This window comes from Dromiciops gliroides, chromosome 3 (genome assembly GCF_019393635.1).
Source record: "Dromiciops gliroides isolate mDroGli1 chromosome 3, mDroGli1.pri, whole genome shotgun sequence".
In the NCBI taxonomy this organism is placed as follows: domain Eukaryota; kingdom Metazoa; phylum Chordata; class Mammalia; order Microbiotheria; family Microbiotheriidae; genus Dromiciops; species Dromiciops gliroides.
In genome coordinates, this window is record NC_057863.1 from 337,907,690 (window position 1) to 337,928,199 (window position 20,510).

The 20,510-nt window shown below is 43.5% G+C and overlaps 1 protein-coding gene across 2 annotated transcripts in view; it reads right to left on the bottom strand.

Annotated features, from left to right (window-relative positions):
- HEG1 (heart development protein with EGF like domains 1) overlaps positions 1–7,372 on the bottom strand; it is a 131,416-nt gene extending 124,044 nt beyond the window's left edge. For both annotated transcript variants that reach the window (XM_043993078.1, XM_043993079.1), the window contains exon 1: positions 6,944–7,372. In XM_043993078.1, coding sequence (XP_043849013.1) covers positions 6,944–7,310 — 367 coding nt within the window. In that variant the 5' untranslated portion in view covers positions 7,311–7,372. The remainder of the gene's footprint in view (positions 1–6,943) is intronic.
- Between the last annotated feature and the right edge of the window lie 13,138 nt (positions 7,373–20,510).

Below are 20,510 nucleotides of genomic sequence, written 5' to 3' on the forward strand. Positions count from 1 at the left end.
TCCCTGCGCCCCTGGCCGGGGACAACTTCTCTCCCAGTTCATGCCTTCCCTGCTTCGTGTAATTGCCCTGGAAGGCACCCCAAATGACTATAAGTTGGCCGGGAGAGCTGCAGCAATTCAGGCGACAGCGATTTCACAGTGAGGGGCCTGGGGCTGGCCTGGCTTCTTTTCCTCCAGGGAGCTGCATTTTTCTAAGATTATTATTCCTTGGGCTGGCTGTTCAGCTACACGGCGTCATTTCCCTTTTGGGTGGGAAAGTTTTTTTTTCCTTTTGCACTAGACTCTTATTATGATTTCAGCCTCCTTTGGAGAGGTGGGGGGAGCATCTCCCAACACAAACAGATAAGCCAGGGTCAAAGTTCAAAGATTAGAGAAGTCTGGGATGGGTACCCCATTTATGTTTACTGCAGAGAAGCAGGAAGGGCAGAGCAATAAACTGGGGGGAGGAGGGAAGGGGGAGATTCTTTGAGCATCATCTCCCAGCATCGGCAGCCCTAGCCCATATTCATGAAACATCAACTCAGCGTCCAGCTCTGTGCCCTGGGAAAAGTACAGTGGTTATAGAACATTAAAAAAAACTTGTTCCACTTAATTGAATTGAACGGGGTGCCTGCCCTAAAGGGACTTACAACCTAATAGGGGTAGAGGAAGAGGAAACAATAACACAAAGAACATTTTTACTTATCAACAATGAAAATCTCGAACTTTACCAACAGCAGGAAAAGAGTACAAGAATATGCAAACTGGAGAGAAAAAAAAATAGTGCCTCAGAGTCTTCTCCTGCCTTTACTGTAAATCCTGATACGAATCTTATTTCTATGAAATGGGCATTTTAAAGAGACCTTCTGGCTTAGATGGGTACTAAACTTCAAAATGGAGAAAGAGAAGAGAATTTTTCATCACAATTCAATTTGGTTCAGCTCAAGCATTTATAAAAGCATTTACAATGTGCCAGGCTGTGTGCTTTGGGGTAGAGGGGACGGATTATAAGGACAAAAACAAATCAGTCCCCACATTGGAAAAGTTTGTATCCTTACAATAAATATTTTTATTGAAACCTTTTGTTTTTTATGTCATTCATTTCATAAAAACACATCCCTAAGGGGCATCTAGGTGACGCAGTGGATAGAGCACTGGCCCTGGATTCAGGAAGACCTGAGTTCAAATCTGGCCTCAGACACTTGAGACTTACTAGCTGTGTGACCCTGGGCAAGTCATTTAACCCCAATTGTCTCACACACAAAAAAAAAAAAAGAAGAAAAAACACATCACTTCTCTCCTGAATGAGGCATCCCTTGAAACAAAGATTAGAAAATAAAGATAAGTTCACCCAAAGCAAATGACAGAATGACCATGTTTGCCAGTCCCTGTGATGTCCCACGTCAATGGTTCCCCACCTCTGCAAAGAAGGGAAAGAAGAACGGAGCTTATCTTCTACAGGGAGAGTAGATGATGCCTTGCACATGAAAGACACTCCATCAATATTGGCTGACTTGGTGAACCAATACAAAAAAACCCCCAATATTTCATTTGAACTAGTAGTTTCAACTCATTCTCCACCAAATCTCTAACCTGACAACCTTATGTGCTTGTAGTTTCCACTCTTCCTACATGACAACCCCCCCCACCACCACCACCTTTACCCCTGCCTTCGGCTCTAAATCTTTATTGGAAACACTGGCTAGGTAGGATATGTGTTTATATATATGTACTATGTTAGATGATGCAGTTGACAACACTGGCTTTGGAGTCAGAAAGACCTGAGTTTGAATCCTGTCTCAGGCACTAACTAGCTAGGCAAGTCATCTAGACTTTCTTGGCCTCAGTTTTTTCATCTATAAAATACAGGGGACTATATGATGGCTCAAGTCCCTTCTAACTCTAAATCTATTATTCTGTGTAGAATTGGTCACATACTCCAATCCCTTCGTTTTATAGTAGATCTATATCTTGCCACTGGACCCAGATGGCTCTGGAGGAGAGAGTGAGGCTGGTGACTCTGCACAGCTCTGCCTCACTTTAGTCCAATTCACAGCAAGTCATGACATCACTTCCCTGATGTCCTGGTCCTCTTTGAGAACCAAGGACAGACAACAACAACGACAACAAACAACAGCAGAGGGAACTGAGCAGTAGGGATTACAAAACACCAACTGATCTGGGCTCTGCCTTCAAATTGAGTCCATGTTTAAGCCACCTTCAAAGGCAAAGCCACAAGGACTTAAAAAGTAGCATTCTATACTGCTCACACTTTGGATTATAATTACAATCAGTCAATCAAGCCTTTATTAAGCACCCACTGTGCCACAGGCATTGTTCCATAGGCACCACCTTACAGTTCCTATGCCAGCAAAGGAAAAGGCATTATTATAAGACCCAGCTTTTAGGTCCATTATCTACCAAAACTCTTACCCACAGCAAGACAGATCAACTACAAAATCACTGGATTGCACGAACAAATTCAAGCATATCCAATGACTGTCCATCAGAGACACTGTCAAAGGGGCTCCTGAGTTGGTCTGGAAGTTAAATTGGAAGATCTCACAGGGCGCCTTCATAAATGACCCCTTCCAGTGATCTAGGCAGCTCCAGGGAGAAAAAGCCCTGCACCACAAAGAAAAGCTCCAACAGTTCTCTAGGATATCCACAAGGACTGAAATCATCCAAGACAGATTTAAAAAGTGGCACTAATTGAACCTACCTTAAGACACTCTGAAAACAAGCAAAAGCTCTGCATGCTTTGTCAAATTCATCCATAGCTTCTAGCATTTATTAAGAATCTTCTATGTGCCAGGTACTGGGATAAGCACCGAGGTTACAAAGAAAGGCAAAAATAGTATCCATTATAATGAGAGAACTATCTATGTACAAGATACGATCATCATCACTAATGGTGATCATCACTAGTGGTGACCATCATCACTAACATTTCTAGAGTGCCTACTATGCTCCTGGCATTATACTAAGTACTTTACAAATATTACTATCACCTGTGATCCTCACAACAACCCTGGAAGGTAGGTGCTATTGCTATCTTCATTTTACAGTTGAGGAAACTGAGGTAAATAGTGGTTAAATGACTTTCCCAGGCTCACACAGCTAGTAAGTGTCTGAGGCTGCATTTGACCTCAGGTCTTCCTGACTCCAGGCCCAGTACTCTATTTACTCACTGTGCACACAGAGACCTTTAGACAGGACCTTAAGTGAACCCCATTATTTTAGATAAGGAAAATTAGAACCAGAAGTTGTGACTTTTCTATAGTCACCCCAATGGTAAGTGGAGCTAGGATTGGGATCCAGGCTTTCTGCTTTGAGAGCCCATGCTTTTCCCACTCTGCTACTTTTTGGCCTCACCTTTCTGACAATGAGCCTCAAAGGTTTAGCCTCAGATATTGAGAACAGCAGTTTTTTGTTTGGATGCCACAAAAGCAAATTGTCCCAATTAGATGACAGGGTTTGGTTTCTTCCCCAAATCTCATTCCTGATTTCTCCTCCCAAAAGGAGGCATTCATTTTTCTTCACCCATGAAACTTCAACTTGAAACTCCCAAACCATAATCTCAAATGCTTCAAGCTGGGGAACAGTGTTCAGTCAAAGCAAACTGTCAACCACACAACACATCACCCATGTGTAGGAAACACAAACATTCGCTCAAGCCATGGGTCCCCACCAGATCTCCAAATCATACCTTCATTCAATAAACAATGATTTAGCACCAACTGTAAACAAAGCACTGTGCCTAACCACTGGCAAGTTACAAAGTTTAAATAATACAAGGTCCCTACCCTTCATACAACTTATGTTTTACTAAGGAGATATAACACAAATAGAGATGACCATAATACATGATGTTAAATAATAAGTCAATCAGAGAGCTACAAAACAAAAAACACTATGTGATGGCCAAGAGGAGATGGACATTACTGACTAGGAGGAACAATAGAATCATAATAGCATGGTTACCTTGGCAACTATATGAAGGGTGGACAAGAGAGAGCCTAGAAATATGGAGACAAGTCAGAAGGCTCTTTCTCCAAAACTGTCAGAAAATCACAGAATCATAGATTTAGAGCTGATAGGAAACCAACAGGCCATCTAGTCCAATACCGGCATTTTATAGATGAGGAAACTGAGGCATGGAAAGGTTAAATTATTTGTACAAGGTCATACAGATAGTCCATATGGAACCTAACCAAGGGTGGTAAATAGAAAGGAGGAGAGAGATATATAGACATAGGCATGCATGCAATATACATATGAAATATTTCAGATAGAATTGACAACTGATTAGATATGAGGGGTTTGTTGTTGTTTGTCCTTCATTCTTTTTGTTCTGGTTTGGTTTTTGCAGGGCAATGGGGGTTAAGTGACTTGCCCAGGATCACCCAGCTAGTAAGTGTCTGAGGTGAGATTTGAACTCAGGCTCTCCTGACTGGGGCTAGTGCTTTATCCACTATGCTACCTAGCTGCTAATGAGAGGTTTAAGGTAAAGAGAAGAGTCAAAGAAGGTTTCATGGTTTTGAGCCTGAATGTCTGAGTGGATAATGGTATCACTAAAATAAAAACCTTGGAACAAGGAACTGATTTGAAGGAGAAGATGCGTTTGATTTTGTATCTATTCAGCTCGAGATGTTGCAAGGATATATGGGTAAAGCTATCCAGTAGGCAGAGAGAAATACAGAACTAGAGCTCAGGGTCTGGGCATCTAGATTCGGGAAGTTGAGGCATATGATGAAAACTCAAGCCACAGGAGATGTTGAGATTACTAAGGAAAGCAATATGTAGAGAAGTGGACTGATGTTTCATGGTGGCTTTATTCAGTGGATCTCCCTTTCCTGGGAGCCCTTTCTGGGTTTATTTGGGCAGACATAATAACAATCTTTTAGAATCTGAAGGGCTTCCACCTGGCTCTTGAAGAGGACAGATTTATACTTGTTCTCTTCTGGCCCAAGAAGGTGGAACCAGGAGTAATGGGTATAAGTTGCAAAGAAGTAACTTTAGGCTTGGTATAAAAGAAACATTCCTGGTTAGTTATCGAAAAATTGACAGCCTCAGGAGGTGGTAGATTCTCTTTCACTGGGGGTCTTCAAGGAAAGGCTAGGTGACCACTAGTCAAGTGTGTTGTACAGGAACTCAAAAATGATGGATTTGACTACATGGTTGTGATCTCTTTCATCTCTGAAATTCTGTGATTCTGTGACTTGCACGAAGTCACTGTAGCAGGTAGGGTGAATACTGGAGGCATGTCTCAAACTCTGGACTTTTAAATACAAGTCCAGTGCTCCCGTTACCAGACTATACGATTTCTCATCTAACAGGATATATTGCAGTGACTAGGGCTGAGAGTTTCTCCAAGAGAAGAGTTCCTGCTGAAGGCCCAGTCATCATAAAAGAAATATTACTATTTGTTATTTAATTCAAGACAGTATCTATCTAGCCTTGGTCAGGTAAACTGAAAAGTTTATATTGAGTGCACAATGAGCTCTCCATGAGACAAATGGGAGTTCTCTCCCTCTCTAAAAGGGTCACAGTGTTACAGTGAGTATTCCAATCGTTCACCAAATGCTACTTAATAAAATAAGAGATGTGTCACTCACAGGAAGGGTACTTAGGCAGGTCTGGAAAGTTGTGTAAGCTTAAGTAGCTACCCCCTGGCATCCTCTTCAAAGCTCCTCCCACCCACTTTTAGATCCATTTTACTTTGTGGGCAAGGCATTTTATTTCACTGATGGAGTAACTGAAATTAACTGGGGAGGGGAGGGGAAATGGCAATTTCAAAGGATGGGTCATCACTAGAACCCAAGAATCCTGTCAGAGTTTTGCACCAGAGGAAGGAAGTAGATAAACAAACAGAAAGTAGGAAGAAGGGAAAGTCAATCATGTATGCTTTAGCAGAAATTCTTGTCCAGGTAAGGACTGAACCTGAGGTTCCTTCCAACTCGGTGATTCTGTGGCTGATAAACAATCTCTAAGAAGTAGCAAGTTTGGAAAGGATAAATGGCTAAAGGGGGAGGCCCAAAGAAGGTATAATCCCCACATGACAACAGGGTTATTTTGATCAACCTCAACCTTTGAACCCTTTCTTAATCCCTCTAATCTCCTGGTTAGCCAGTAAATTGTATATATATATATATATATATATATATATATATATATATATATATATATATATATATATATATATATATATATATGGGGGGGGGAGTGTTGAGGGGGTGATTTTAAAAACTGCACCCTTATAAAACAAAGCAAGTTCAGTGCTCAAACTCCAATAACCTCATCTATTGAAATTTGGAAGTAGTAACATGCCAGCAACATTGAATATCTGAATTCAAAATTACCTAAAGAGAACAGTTCAAAAGGGTCAGCTGTGAACTGTATCTGGCCAGAAAAAGTCAAGTGCTCTATGGGTTAAGGACAGTGGCCTTGGAGGTGAAAGATTGGAACAGCGCATGCCAAATAGGACTTGTCAAGGTCAAGAAAACAAGCCCCCTCCCAGCTTTCTTCCTACTTCTGGGAGCAAGGAGGAGGCACCCACCCAGGGCAGATTGATTTTACCCAGCCAACTCGATCCAAGAGTAGAGTCTAAGAAGGTAGAGGCACCCTAACCTCACCAAGGTCCACTGTCCCAAAGTACTTCGGGGCAAAGAGGGGGGCGGGGAGACAGGTGGGAAAGATTCCTCCGTGTCCACTTCCCATTCGTGGGACCCACCAGACTAGTCCTTACACAACTGGAATGAGCTCTGAGTGTGTGACCTTGGGCTCTTCAGCCCAGGATGCAACCTGCTGCACCCAGACTTAAGTGAGCCGAGGGCTCGGAGATCCGAGGGGACGCCCCCTGCCAACCTCCCGCTTCCCAGCGTCCGCTCCCCTCCGCAACCCAAACATTAGTAGAGAAGCAGAAGCCCGGAGCCCGCGGATGCCCCTGCGCTCCCTCACTCACCCGTGATCGCGCTCCGGCCCCCGGAGGCTCGGCTGAGCGCTCCCCGCTGAGTCGCAGCCCCCCGGAGGGGAGGAGGGTCGGCGGGGCCAGGGGAGGCAGGGGCCCGGGTGCTGTTCTCCCGCTCCCAGGACACAGGCAGCAGAGGAGGCGGAAGCCCGAGCGGGGGGCCTGGATCCGGCTCCGGCTCGGGTCCCAGCCCCGCGGCTGGGACGGGAGCTCCGCTTAGCTGGCCCCGGGATGAGGCGCTGGGCACCAGCTGGGGCAGTGAACCCCGAGTCTGGGAGACCCCGAGCAGCAGCGAGAGTGGCAGCAGCAGCAGCAGGAGCTGAGGCAGCCGCGGCCGGAGCAGAGCGCACGGCGTGGCCATGATCCCGGTGCCCGAGCCTCACATGCCCCGCCGAACCGGCCTGGGGCTGGGGCAGGGGCGTGTGTGTGTGTGTGTGTACGCGCGCGTGTGTGTGTGTACGCGTGTGTGTGTGTGTGTGTGTGTGTGTGTGTGTGTGTGTGTGTGTGTGTGCGCGCGCGTGCGAGAGAGAGAGAGAGAGATAGAAAGAGAGAGAAAGGGAGAAAGATGCAGGGAGGCGAGAGGGGGGTGGTGCGGTCCCGGGGAAGAGGGAAGAGCTGCAGGGGGGAACAAGGGACCGTTCCCGCTTCAAAAGTTATCCCGCACCGCAGCAGGACAAGCGAGGGGCCGAGGCGAGGCGAGCCGCGGAGCGGAGGAAAGGCGGCCCCCGGCTCAGCTACATGCTAATTAGCCGGAGCCCTCCAGGGCCGGCCCAGCTCCTCCTAGAGGTTGACATCACTCGGGCGGCGGGGCGGGCAGCTTCGGCCCCAGCTCCCCCCAGCCCGACCTAGACACGGAGGGGGCGGGGAGAGGGCAGGGGAAGCGCCTGGCCTTGGCTGGGGAGGGGAGCGGGGTGGGGGGGACGATGTGGGTGGAGACAGTCTGGCTGGCCTCTCCTCCATCCCCTACCCCGCCCGGGGACTCCCTCCCTTTGCACACCGCCAGGCTTTGGAATGATGCTGAAGATGTAAATAAAGGAAGCTTTTTAAACAGTGTAACTTTCACCGACACCAGCACCCCTCCTAGGAAATTTTGGAACTAAACATGTGCCAGAGACTGCCGGGGAAGGAGACCCAAGGCAAGTGTCCTGAAATTCAAAGCTCTCTTACGAGCAGACAGAGCGAGCGTGAAATGGAGGCAGGGGCTTTGTGTGATTGTAGGAATAGAAATGACACAGGACTTGTGATTTCATTGGTCTAGGGAACTCCTAGATGTGGAAAAAGCTCCCCGGTAACTTCTCTGCAACTTTAAGTCAGCCTCAAGAAAAGCACTTAAAGTTTAAATCACAGGGGGCAGCTAGGTGGCGCAGTGGATAGAGCACCAGCCCTGGAGTCAGGGGGACCTGAGTTCAAATCCGGCCTCAGACACTTAACACTTACTAGCTGTGTGACCCTGGGCAAGTCACTTAACCCCAATTGCCTAACTAAAAAAAAAAAAAGTTTAAATCACTTACCTAGGGTCCTACAATATGCCAGCATGGGAACTTAGATCCGGGTATTCGTGGCTTCGAGGCCATTAGGTCGCTCCTTGTATATTATAGTGAGGCTTTGATGGTAGAGAACCTATTTCACTATATCTAGAACTGGAAGGAACCTCAGAGAACATGTAGTCCAACCAACCTCAGCCAGGCCCTTATTTTAGGGATGAGTACCAAAGAGATTAAAGGGCTTGACAGTGTCCGAGGTCGGGGTTGACCCTACTAAACCAGTGTTCTTTACACTGTACCAGGCTATCACCGATCCCTGGATTCCCCTCCACTTCAATCACTTGAGTGACTGTGGAAAGACCAATGACTGACCTACCAGTTGGGGAGACCTGAGTTCCAGTCCTGGCCCTACCGCTGTAATGAGCTGTGTATAACGTTGGTTGAATCCCTCACCACTTCGGATCTAAGTATCCTTTGAAAAAGGAGGCAGTTGGAGTTCTAAGGTTCCTTTTAGCTCTGACATCCCATGAAACCTGGAGAATTCACAGTATCTTCGAATTGGAAAAGACCTGAGAGGTCCAATCTAAGCCAGGACAAAAAGCCCTTCTACAAAAGTGCTTCAACAGCTTTTGCTTAGAGACGTCTGGTGAATGGAAACACCCCAGCTTCGGAGGGAGCTCATTCCACTTTTGAATAGCTCTCATTGTTTAGTATTTCCTTTCTCTGAAACTTCCACCCATTGCTCCTTGTTCTGACCCCCTAAGGACAAGCAAGACAAATTTAATCTTTCCCCAACTGTTCTTTAAATGCTTAAAGACAGATGTCATGCATTGCCTCCCCCAGCCCCAACCTCCAATTTCCTCTTTTCCAGGATGAATACCCCCAATTCTTTCAACTGATCCTTAGGAACATGATCTCAAGGACCCTTGGTCATTCGGGTTGCCTTTTTTGTCCAAGGTACTTCCTAAAATGTAGTGCTCAGAACTGAAAGAAATGCCCCAGAGAGGAGTGGGGGAGGGCACATCAAAAGCCAGGAGAGCACAAAAAACTGGAGGGAAGACAGGGAAAAGGGAGGCAGTAGTAACCTAGGGGAATGGCTGAAACAAGGAGGGGAAGGAGAGCTGGAGATTGGTGCTAATTAGGTTGTTGAATATCAATCCTGGAGGGAAGGAAATTGGGGGCTCCAGATTTTTAATTCAGAGATCTCTAATTAGTTAAATTCCACAAATATTTCTCAGGTGCCTACAATGTACAAAGTATTGTGCTATGCATTAAGGACTCAGGGACCAAAACAATTGTTACCCTCAAGGAGCTTACATTCATTCCATTACTATAGAAAACAGTGGTGTCTTTACATGTGAACAAATATAAATTTCAGGAGATAGAGAGCTCTAGCTTTGGTAGCAATTAAGACAAGGCCCCTGAATGATGGTTCAGGTGGTATATTTTCCTGAGTGCTGTGCCTAGGCCTTACAGCTGGTTCTTTTCTTGATTACAGAGAAGGGCTAATAGGGCCACAGATGACTGTGGTGCCTAAACAGAAGGCATCAATAAAAACTCTTGAGTTAAAGCAATGGAAATAGATACTTATATAAAAAAGTAAGAAAGACATAGAGAAGTCACGATGTTGGAAGCATCTTCTGCAGCGCTGTCATTTCCTGAACCTTTACTATTAGCACCTTGAGGGCGAGTTGTCTTTGTTGGATCATTCAGTTGTGTCCGAGGTATAGTTCATGGGGTTTTCTTGGCAAAGATACTAGAGTGGTTTGACATTTCCTTCTCCTCTGAGGGTGAGAGAGCCATCTTATTTTTTTTATGTCTCCCACGGGCCCCATACTATGCTTTACATAGAACTAGCATGTGATCAATATTTTCTGAATCAATGAATGGATAAAATAAGGTTCAGAATCATCATTTCTCCCAAGTGAACTTCAGTTTCTGTTTGACCCAGGCTCTGTAAATGATTATTAATTCTGAATGGTTTAAGCTTGAAGGGTGTGAAAGGCTTAACACCAAGTTTTGCTGCAAGGTGATTAGATAGATAGATAGATAGACAGATAGAGATATATGGGGGTATTTATACACACATGTACATATATATTTATTTTATATACACATATGTATATATACATATGTGTATATATTACTTTGGTAACTCAAGAAAGGACATTGTAATTTACAGAGAGGGAAATTAAGGGTTAATGGCCCTGGGCATTAAAGGCAGCTGCACTGATGCAGAGTTAGAGGTTATCTTCTCTTGTCCCCTCAGGTTTTCATCCTAGCCAGGTGCTGGGGTATGGAATGACTTATTTTGCCCATTCATTGATCACTTCTGTTTTGGCACCACAGTCATTTGTGGCCCCATTAGCCTTCCTCTGTCAAAAAGAAAGGAGGTAGGCAAGACCCATGTACAAAGAGACCACAGCTGTCAGTGGTATGTCATATTCTACACAGTCCTTCACCTCTTGACTGATGAAAAGGAGGTGTGACTCATCATTTGTTCTCTGGGACCAAGATTAATCATGACAGCTCATCAGAGTATAGCTGCTTTTTACTGCTGTTTTTGTTTTGTTAATGCACTTATTATTATTATAGTATTGTTCTCTTGGTTCTGCTAATTTTACTCAGCAGCAGTTCCTAAAAGTTTTCCAAGTTTCTCTGAATTCATCATATTCATTGTTTCTTACCACACATCACAGTCATGCCACAGTTTCTTTCACTCTTCCCCAATCAGTCCCCACTTTGTTTCTAATTCCTCACTACCACAAAACATGCTGCTATAAATATTCTGGCACATATAGGTTCTTTCTTTCTGTCTTTGACCTCCTTGGGGTATATGCTTAATAGCTGAGATCATTAGGTCAAAGGGTATGAACAGTTTAGTCATTATTCTTGCATAATTCCAAATTATTTTCCAGAACCGTTGGACCAATTCACAGCTCCACCATCTGTCTCTTTCTCTGTGTCATTCTTTCTGTCTGCAGATATTCCATGACCCACCATTGGCAGAAGGGCCTTAGCATGCATGAATAAACAGGACAGGGGTACAGGAAAGCTTTAGATCAATTTACAACCCTTATCAGGCTGCCATTTTTGGTTCTGCCATATGAATTTGAACCCTACCAGGAGGTGAGCAGTGTTCTGCACACAAAGTCTTAAAGAAGATACAGAGAAAGAAACATGGGATGGGGTGAGGGGTAGGGAAGGCGATAAGAGAAGAAAGAGACAGGCAGGGGCAGCTAGATGGCGCAGTGGATAGAGCACCGGCCCTGGAGTCAGGAGGACCTGAGTTCAAATCCAGCCTCAGACACTTAACACTTACTAGTTGTGTGACCCTGGGCAAGTCACTTAACCCCAATTGCCTGACTAAAACAAAACAAAAACAGAAAGAGACAGGCAAACAGAGGGGGGAGGGAGGGAGGGAGGGAGAAAAAAGAAAAGGGAAAGAAAAATAACCAAGAGATTTTTTAAAAATTGACCCTAGACTTTCCAGAACCCTGCCATAAAATCATCAGGTAAGAAAGCAGTGTCCCATACAAGCCATAGGATCACTCTTTCCTTAATTCAAGAAACATTCCTTGAGCAATGACTACTGTGTGTATAAACCACTGTCCTCAGCATGGCTACATCTGACATCATCATCACTGCAAGTCAGCTGCTTCTCTTCATTCAAAAGCAAAACACAGCAGAACCAACAAGCGCTCCAAGGCTGACCAAGTCGAGTCCCAAGGTGCCAAGTCCCTAAGCACTATGTCTAAGGATTCAGGCTTCTCCCTCCTTGAAAATAGAAAAGTATCAACATTTTCATTTTATTTCTGCTGCTTCCTGGGATGTGTCCTATTGTTTTCAGGGCTGGCCCAACACGCTCACGAGTTAACTGGTTTGGGATGTATACTCTGAAATCCCTCCAAAAGAAAATGTCTTTAATCCCCAGGCTACAAGAAATTGTTATCGAAAACACCGGTGATTGCCATCTGCCCCCTCTCCATTAAGCATTCAAAAGGCTTATGTTTCTCCAATCCTCTTTCTGCTATCCGAGGTAAAGGACAGTGGATACAAAGGATAACAGCCCCATCTGTAGTTAATCCTCAGGGTTTGGTGGTCCTGTGTATAGTTAATCCTAGGGGTTTGGGGGGGAGGCAGACAGAATCTGTGAAGATTTATCAGTCAGGACAGAAGCCAACTCTTCTCCATCTCTACTGAGAACAGAATAAGAGATATCAAGCTCAAACAGCATCTAAAAAAAAAAAAGCAGTATTGTATAGTGGGAAGGGTACCAGTGGGAGGAGACCACCATAAGTATGTGCTCCAAAAGGGTCAAATGTAGAGGGGAATCTCATGTATACAAAAGTATTTGTAATAGCACTTTGTCCTGAAAGTAAAGAACTTACCCATCAATTGAGGAATGGCCAAACAGATTATGGGATATGAATGGAATATTATAGCGCCATAAGAAATGACAAATATGAATTCTCTAAAGAAATTTGAGGAAACTCACATGACAAGATGTAAAACAAAGTAAGGAGACCCAGGAGAACAATTTATGACTTTATCACAGCAATGTAAAGGAAAACAACAATGAAAAAAATCCAGAACTCTGACCAATTCGGTAACCCAAGCTTGACTTCAGAGGACTGAGGGTGAAACATGCCTCCAGTCTCTTGTCTCAGAAGTGGTGGTATATGGATGCAGAATAAAGCATACATTTTCAGATGTGGATAATGTATTGATTTGTTTTGCTTGATTGTACTTATTTGTTACAAGGAAGAGTCTCTTAGGGGTAAGGGGAGTCAGTGGGAAGAAATGATTAAAAAAAGCATCAATAAAACTTTTTTTAAAGGGCACTGAACTAGAAATCAGGAATCATTCTCTGGGCCTCAGTTTCCTTATCTGTGAAATAAGTAGGGCTGACCTCCCAAATATATTTGAAGAGGAGACTTTCTGGGCAGTCAAGCATTGTGATGAGGAAATAGATATCTACACTAGAAGATTTCCTTTCTGGGAGCAATAACCAGACAAGATTCTCATTCATGTCAGAAGATTGAGATTAAGTGCCTACCTAGTCAAGGGATAAACGGAATGACCTCTCAGTTTCCATTCCAGACTTGAGGTTCCATAATTCAAGATTAGAGAAAAGAGAGAGCTACTAGCTTAGATAAAAAATGGATTGTGTCCCTGCTGCAGGGTCTGCCATCCCTAACTCCTTAGTGGGGCACAGCCAGGACAAGTCACTTTTATATCATTGTAGCCCTGTGTGGTCACAACATGATTTGCCCCAAAATAAATGTGTGCCACAGAGAACAAAATTTCCTGGCACTAAAAACATAGGCATTTATATAAAGTATATTTTTAAAATGTCCCTTGCTGCTTCTGTGCTTTGGGGATCCTGGGAAGCAGCAGTCTACCTTACCTCATGCTGGTGCCAATTCTGTAGAGAGGGGTGTGTGTAGATATACAACAGTGGTAGAAGATAAAACGCCAGGCAGAGAGCACAGAGCTAGAAATCCAGATGGAATTTGTCACCACCCAACTGGAAATCAGAAAGGAAAAAAAAGGGAGGTGGGGAGAAAGAGAAAGGATGAAATGTCCTTCTATCAGCAAAGTAAATAAACCATCCAGGCTATTTCTGCCAGCTCAATTCAGCTGATTGTGTATTCTCCTCTGCCCACTGCTCTAGCTAGTATAAAAAGTTCTGGGTTCTAGCCCAGTTCATTATTATTTGACCTTGACCAAGTCATTTCATTTCTGTGGACATCAACCCCCACCCTACCTATAAAATGAGAGAAATAAGCATTGGATTATAGATGTAGAGCAGGAAAGGAGCTTAGAAGTGATCTAGTCTAACCACCTTGTCTTACAGAAGAGGAAACAGAGGCTAAGTGACTTGTCCAAGGTCACCATCATATGAAATAGAAGTGCTGGAATTTGAACCCAGACCTTCAGATTCAGGACTCTTTACATTCTTTATTTTTTGACCCTCTCCAGGGTTACTGTGAGAATGAAAAAGATCACCGTGGAGAAAGCTCTTTAGAGCCCCTCTCCCCCAAAAGGTTATGCAAATGTTATTACCACCCAAAAAAACCCTGTAAGAACACAGTATTTTGCATAGACTGAACTTGTCAAGTTTCCTAAGTCCATACTTCTTGGGAGTTAATGACCTACCATCAGACTGTCAACAATATCCTTTTGGCTTGTTAAAATCCTTTGCGTCTTTCAAGATGGAGGTCAAATTCTCCTTCCTTCCATGGAGCATTCTATGATTCATCCCATTGGGAGATGCTCCATTCCTTTGCTGAGCTTTCACAGTATCTTTTCAATAATTTTCAAGAACTTGCCTTATTTTATTCTGTATCATGCTTGCGTGCATGTCTAAGCCCCTCTCCTAGACTGCTAGCCCCTGGGTAGCTACTGTGTCTTATTTATTGTTGAACTCTCCCAGGACTTGGAATAAAGTATATATATATATACACACATATATATATATATACACACACATATATATATACACACACACACATATATATATACACACATATATATGTGTGTGTGTATATATATGTGTATATGTATATATATGTATATATATGTGTGTGTGTGTGTGTGTGTGTGTGTGTGTGTGTGTGTGTGTATATATATATATATATATATATATATATATATATATATATATATGAGGCAATTGGGGTTAAGTGACTTGCCCAGGGTCACACAGCTAGTAAGTGTCAAATGTCTGAGGCCAGATTTGAACTCAGGTCCTCCTGAATACAGGGCCGGTGCTCTATCCACTGCGCCACCTAGCTGCCCAGGAATAAAGTATATTTTTGAATGAATGAATGCCCTCTAATAACAGCTCAGATCATTAGAGTCAATGTAATTGAAAAAGCACTGGACTTGGTAGTAATAATAATTAGTAAATCACTAAGATTTACTAATAATTAATAATTATTAGTACATTAATTATTGTTATCTCACATTTAAGGCTCACTAAGTACCCTACAAATATTATCTCATTTGACACTCAAAAACCCTGAGAGGTAGGTGCTATTATTGTACCTCTTTTACAAATGAGGAAACTGAGGCAAGCAGCGGTTAAGTAACTTGCCCGGGATCACATAAGCTAGGAAGTATCTGAAGTTGGCTTTGTTCTCCCTGACTTCAGGTCCAGTACCCTATCCACTGCATCTACTGACTATCTACTAGTGAGTGGTTGAGACACTTGAGTTTAAGTTCCAGCTCCAACTCTTACTTAGATTTGTGGTCACAACCTCTCTGAGAGCTGGTTCCTCATGATGGTAATAATACCTGCATCACCTGAAGTGCTTTGTAAATGTTAAAGAGCTTTATCAATCAGGCAACGAGGGGTTATTAAATGCATACTGTGTTCCAGGCACAGGACTAGGCCCTGAATACGTAACTGTAAGTTATTCTAAAAGGAATATAAGGTTATAAGATTAAAAGGTGGCGGAGTGGATAGAGCACTAGTCCTGGAGTCAGGAAGACCTGAGTTCAACTAAGACCCCAGACACTTACTAGCTGTGTGACCCTGGGCAAGTCAACCACTGTTTGCCTCAGTGTTCTCAACTGTCAAATGAGGACAATGATAGCACCTATCTCCCCGGGTGGTTTTGAGGATCAAATGAGATGATATTTTCAAGGAGATTAGCGTAGTGCCTGGCACATAGTAGGTGCTATATTAAAGCGAGTTATTATTCTTGCTGTTTGAATCACTATGTGGATATCAGTGACGTCTTTAATGTCATGATTTGAGAAACCCTCGATAATGATTTCCTGGTGTCAGATCACAAAATCAGAATTTCCTGTCACAGACGAGCACCTTCAGAAAATAACTGTGATAGGGAAGGAAGCAAGAAACAAAAGCTTGGGAAGACATAAAAAAGCAAACAAACCGAGTAAAAATGAAACTGGTGCAAAATATGGACCACATGCCAAAGGGATATGAGATGATTAGACCTGGGTGGAGTCAATTAAGATGGGGAGGGTTTCTGAAGGAGGTGTGGAGCACGTCCACCAACATTCCCCTGTTATCTTGGACCGTCCAGGTCCAATCTAAACAACAGGATCCCCTCAGACCATCCTCTGAATGGTAAAGAGGCCCCTGATCCACCCCAGGAGTTTGGAGACAAATCTTCCCCATGACATGCATATACGGGGAAAGAAGCCCCCACAGAACAGGAAGAATCTTATGTCAGTTCACTTGTAATGCTTTTATCTTTAACTTCAGGAAGGAAAATGCCTTAGTATTTCTAATTCACTTTTTCAAAAAGAATTAGACAACTAAATTAAAATTTTAGTAAGCTAAAAAGACTACCAAATTAAAAATTAAAGTCTATTAAAGGCAGGATCATCGAGCAACTTAGGAGTATAGTTGATAGAGCACTGGGCCTGGAGTCTAGGAGGATCTGACTTCAAATTTAGCCTCAGATACTTCCTAGCTGTGTGACCCTGGGCAAGGGTCACTTAACCCTGTTTGCCTCAGTTTCTTCATCTGTAAAATGAGGACAATAATAGCCCCAACTTGCTTGGGTTGTTGCAAGGCTCAAATGAGGCAATATTTGTCAAGCGTATAAAAGTCTATTATTATTATTATTATTATTATTGATTGTTGATCTGTAAGGAACTTAGGAAGCCATGGAGTCCAACCTATATCTTTCCAATTGATTTTCACCTTTTAAAATTCCTGGTTTGAGGGGCAGTTAGGTGGCACAATGGATAAAGCACCAGCCCTGGATTCAGGAGGACCTGAGTTCAAATCCGGCCTCAGACACTTGAAACGTGTCTAGCTATGTGACCCTGGGCAAGTCACTTAACCTTCTTTGCCCTACAAAAAAAAAATTAAAAAATAAAAATTAAATTAAAAAAAAAACTTCTGGCTTTCTTCAAGGTTCAGTTTAGGTACCTTCTACATGAAGCCTCTCCTGATTCCTGTCCCAGCTGCTAGTGTCTTCCCCCTAAAAGTTACCTTATATTTATTGATTTCATATATATTACAGAACATACATATAATAGGGCAGCGAGGTGGCACAGTGGATAGAGTACTAGGCCTGGAATCATAAAGGCTCATCTTTCTGAATTCAAATCCAGCCTCAGAAACTTACTAAGTGTGTGATCCTGGGCAAGTCACTTGACCCTGTTTGCCTCAGTTTCCTCATCTGTAAAATGAGCTGGAGAAGGAAATGGCAAACTATTCCAGCATCTTTTCTTTCTTTGTTGTTGTTTTTTGGGGTTTTGCAGGGCAATGAGGGTTAAGTTACTTGCCCGGGGTCACACAGCTAGTAAATGTCAAGTGTCTGAGGCTAGATTTGAACTCAGATCTTTCTGAATCCCGAGCCTGTGCTTTATCCACGGAGCCACCTAGCTGTCCCCAGCATCTTTTCTAAGAAAATCCCAAATAGGGTCATAAAGAGTTGGACGAAACTGAATAACAACAATCCAGCAATACATGTAATATTAACTCATGATGTCTCTCTTAAAATGTGACCACCTTGAGGGTAGGACTCTTGTATTTTTCTGTTTGTACCTCCTGAGTCTGGCACATAGTAGGCATTCAATAAATTGATAGATTAAGAATCCTGTCTACAACATCTCCAACATATAATCATCCAGAACATGGCTGAAGACCTCTGGTAAAGGGAAACTCAGGACATCCCAAGTGCCTTTGGATTTTATGGACAGAGTTGAAACAAGCCAGCCTCTCTCTTCTCTGCTCTATCAGGAGCAAACATAGAATCCCTTTTAAGACCTAAAGTGAGCATCATTTCAGGCTCAGTTGGACCTGCTCTCTCCTAGTCAGCGCAAAACTCTTATTTCTCCTTCCTTGATGCTTACCATTGGTTTTTTTGGAGGACCAAGGCAAGAGTTTAAACACCACAAACCCTCTGGAACAGCCACAGGCTTGAGCCAGGATCCCCTCCAGGGAGGAAGGATTGCTCACAGCTTGGCTATGGGCCTACTGGTCACATATAGCAATCCTGAGCTCCAGTTGGCATTGGTTAGAGTAGATCCTGGGATGACCTTCCTTGCCTCTTGTCTACCCATCTCTGAGGACATTCCAAACAACATTCTTCTGATAAAAATCTGTTACACTCAGTAAACACCAATGAGTCAGGAACATTTTCCAGGTTGGACAGGAGCCTGATTAAGTAAGTCTGCTTTGCCAGGACTTCCCAGAGTGGAATACCCTCTTTGTAGCAGGCCAGGCAAATTCCTAGCATGCCAGACCACCAGGCAAAATGGACAGGGGCTTAATGCCAAGAAGGTGGGTTTCCCTACCCCAACCCCAATTTTCTCCAGAGCATATACCTCATTACCCCTTTGGGGACATAAAGCCCTGGCCTACTCTTTTTATTTTTATTTATTTATTTATTTTACAGGGCAATGAGGGTTAAGTGACTTGCCCAGGGTCCCACGGCTAGTGTCAAGTGTCTGAGGCCGGATTTGAACTCAGGTCCTCCTGAATCCAGGGTCAATGATTTATCTACTGCGCCACCTAGCTGTCCCCAACCCTGGCCTACTCTTAAAATAAAGTAAAAAAGAACAGCTTGTAGGGTCCCAATGGAAATGCAACCCTAGAGCTGAGATTTTCAAGTAGAGGCTCCTCAACAGAGGATTTGTGGGCATCTGTTCACATACACATGGAAAAATATGTCATTTGTGTATCCATCTTTGAGAGCACGGTGGATAGAGTGCCTGGCTGGGAGTCAGGAAGACCCGAGTTCAAATCCAACCTCAGACACTTGCTAGCTGTGTGACCCTGGGCAAGTCACTTAACCCCATTTGCCTCAGTTTCCCCATCTGTAAGATGAGCTAGAGAAGGAAATGGCAAACCACTCCAGTATCCCTGACAAGAAAACCCTAAATGAGGTCATGAAGAGTCAGACATGACTGAAACAATTAAACAGCAACAACAAAGTACCTGTTTTATCCCCTAAGTGAGATTGTGAATTCCTTGAGGCCAGGGCCTACAATTTATTTTGTCTTTGTATTCCCAGTGTCTAGAAGAAATCAGAATCATAGATTTAGAGCAGGATGGGAGCCAGGTGATCATCTAGTTCAGTCCCTCCTCTTATTTTACAGATGGAGAGACCGAGGTACAAGGGAAGTTAAATGACTTGCCCAAGGTAATGCGGGTGGTAAATACACTTGAACCCCAAACCTCTGACTCCAAATGCAGTCCTCTCTTCACAGCATCACACTGCTTCCCTAATCAATGTTGCATTGAATCGGTTTTTAAAATTATTGCCATCTTTTGCTTTTAGATCATCTTAATCTCAGAATATATTCCTCCTCCCCTACTTGGGAGGTATAGCTTCTAAAAAACCCCCAAAGATTAAGTTGTCTAAAATACTAAGGTGAGTAGACTATGTAGGACTTCCAGCTAATAGAAAATATAAGGGGGGGGCAGCTAGGTGGTGCAGTAGATAAAACACTGGCCCTGGATTCAGGAGGACCTGAGTTCAAAACCAGCCTCAGACACTTGACACTGTGTGACCCTGGGCAAGTCACTTAACCCTCATAGCCCCCCCTCCAAAAAGAAAGAAACAAAAGAAAATAGAGATGGGATTTCAATGCCCACCAAATAATAACTGATCTCATTTCTGTAGTATTTCAAGATTTTTGTTTTCCTTACAGCAACCCTGTGAGGTAGATCATACAAGCATAAGTATTCTTAAAAAAAAAAAAAAGGATGGGGGAGGGGAGAATCAGGAAACCGAGACTCCTCAGTTGCTCACTTCTCTCAGAGAAAGGAAGTTACTAGCCTGAGGTCACACAGCTAGGAAGTAGCAGAATCAAGGCTTTAATCGAAGTCTCTTGATTTCAAATCCAGGGCTCTTTCTACTGCCTTGTGGCAGATCTGGTCTTCTGTCCTCTCCCCATCATTTACTGCACCTTCACCACTTTTTTGTGTAGGCAAAAGTGATACGGAACACACTCAGCCAAGGCCTATTTACATGCAGGTTCATTTGGTCTTTGGGGCAAAAAGCATAAAATGATATCATTTATGCCTCTAACTATTTACTAACCTAAGCCAAGTATGCTGTAGCCATGAGGCCTCTATC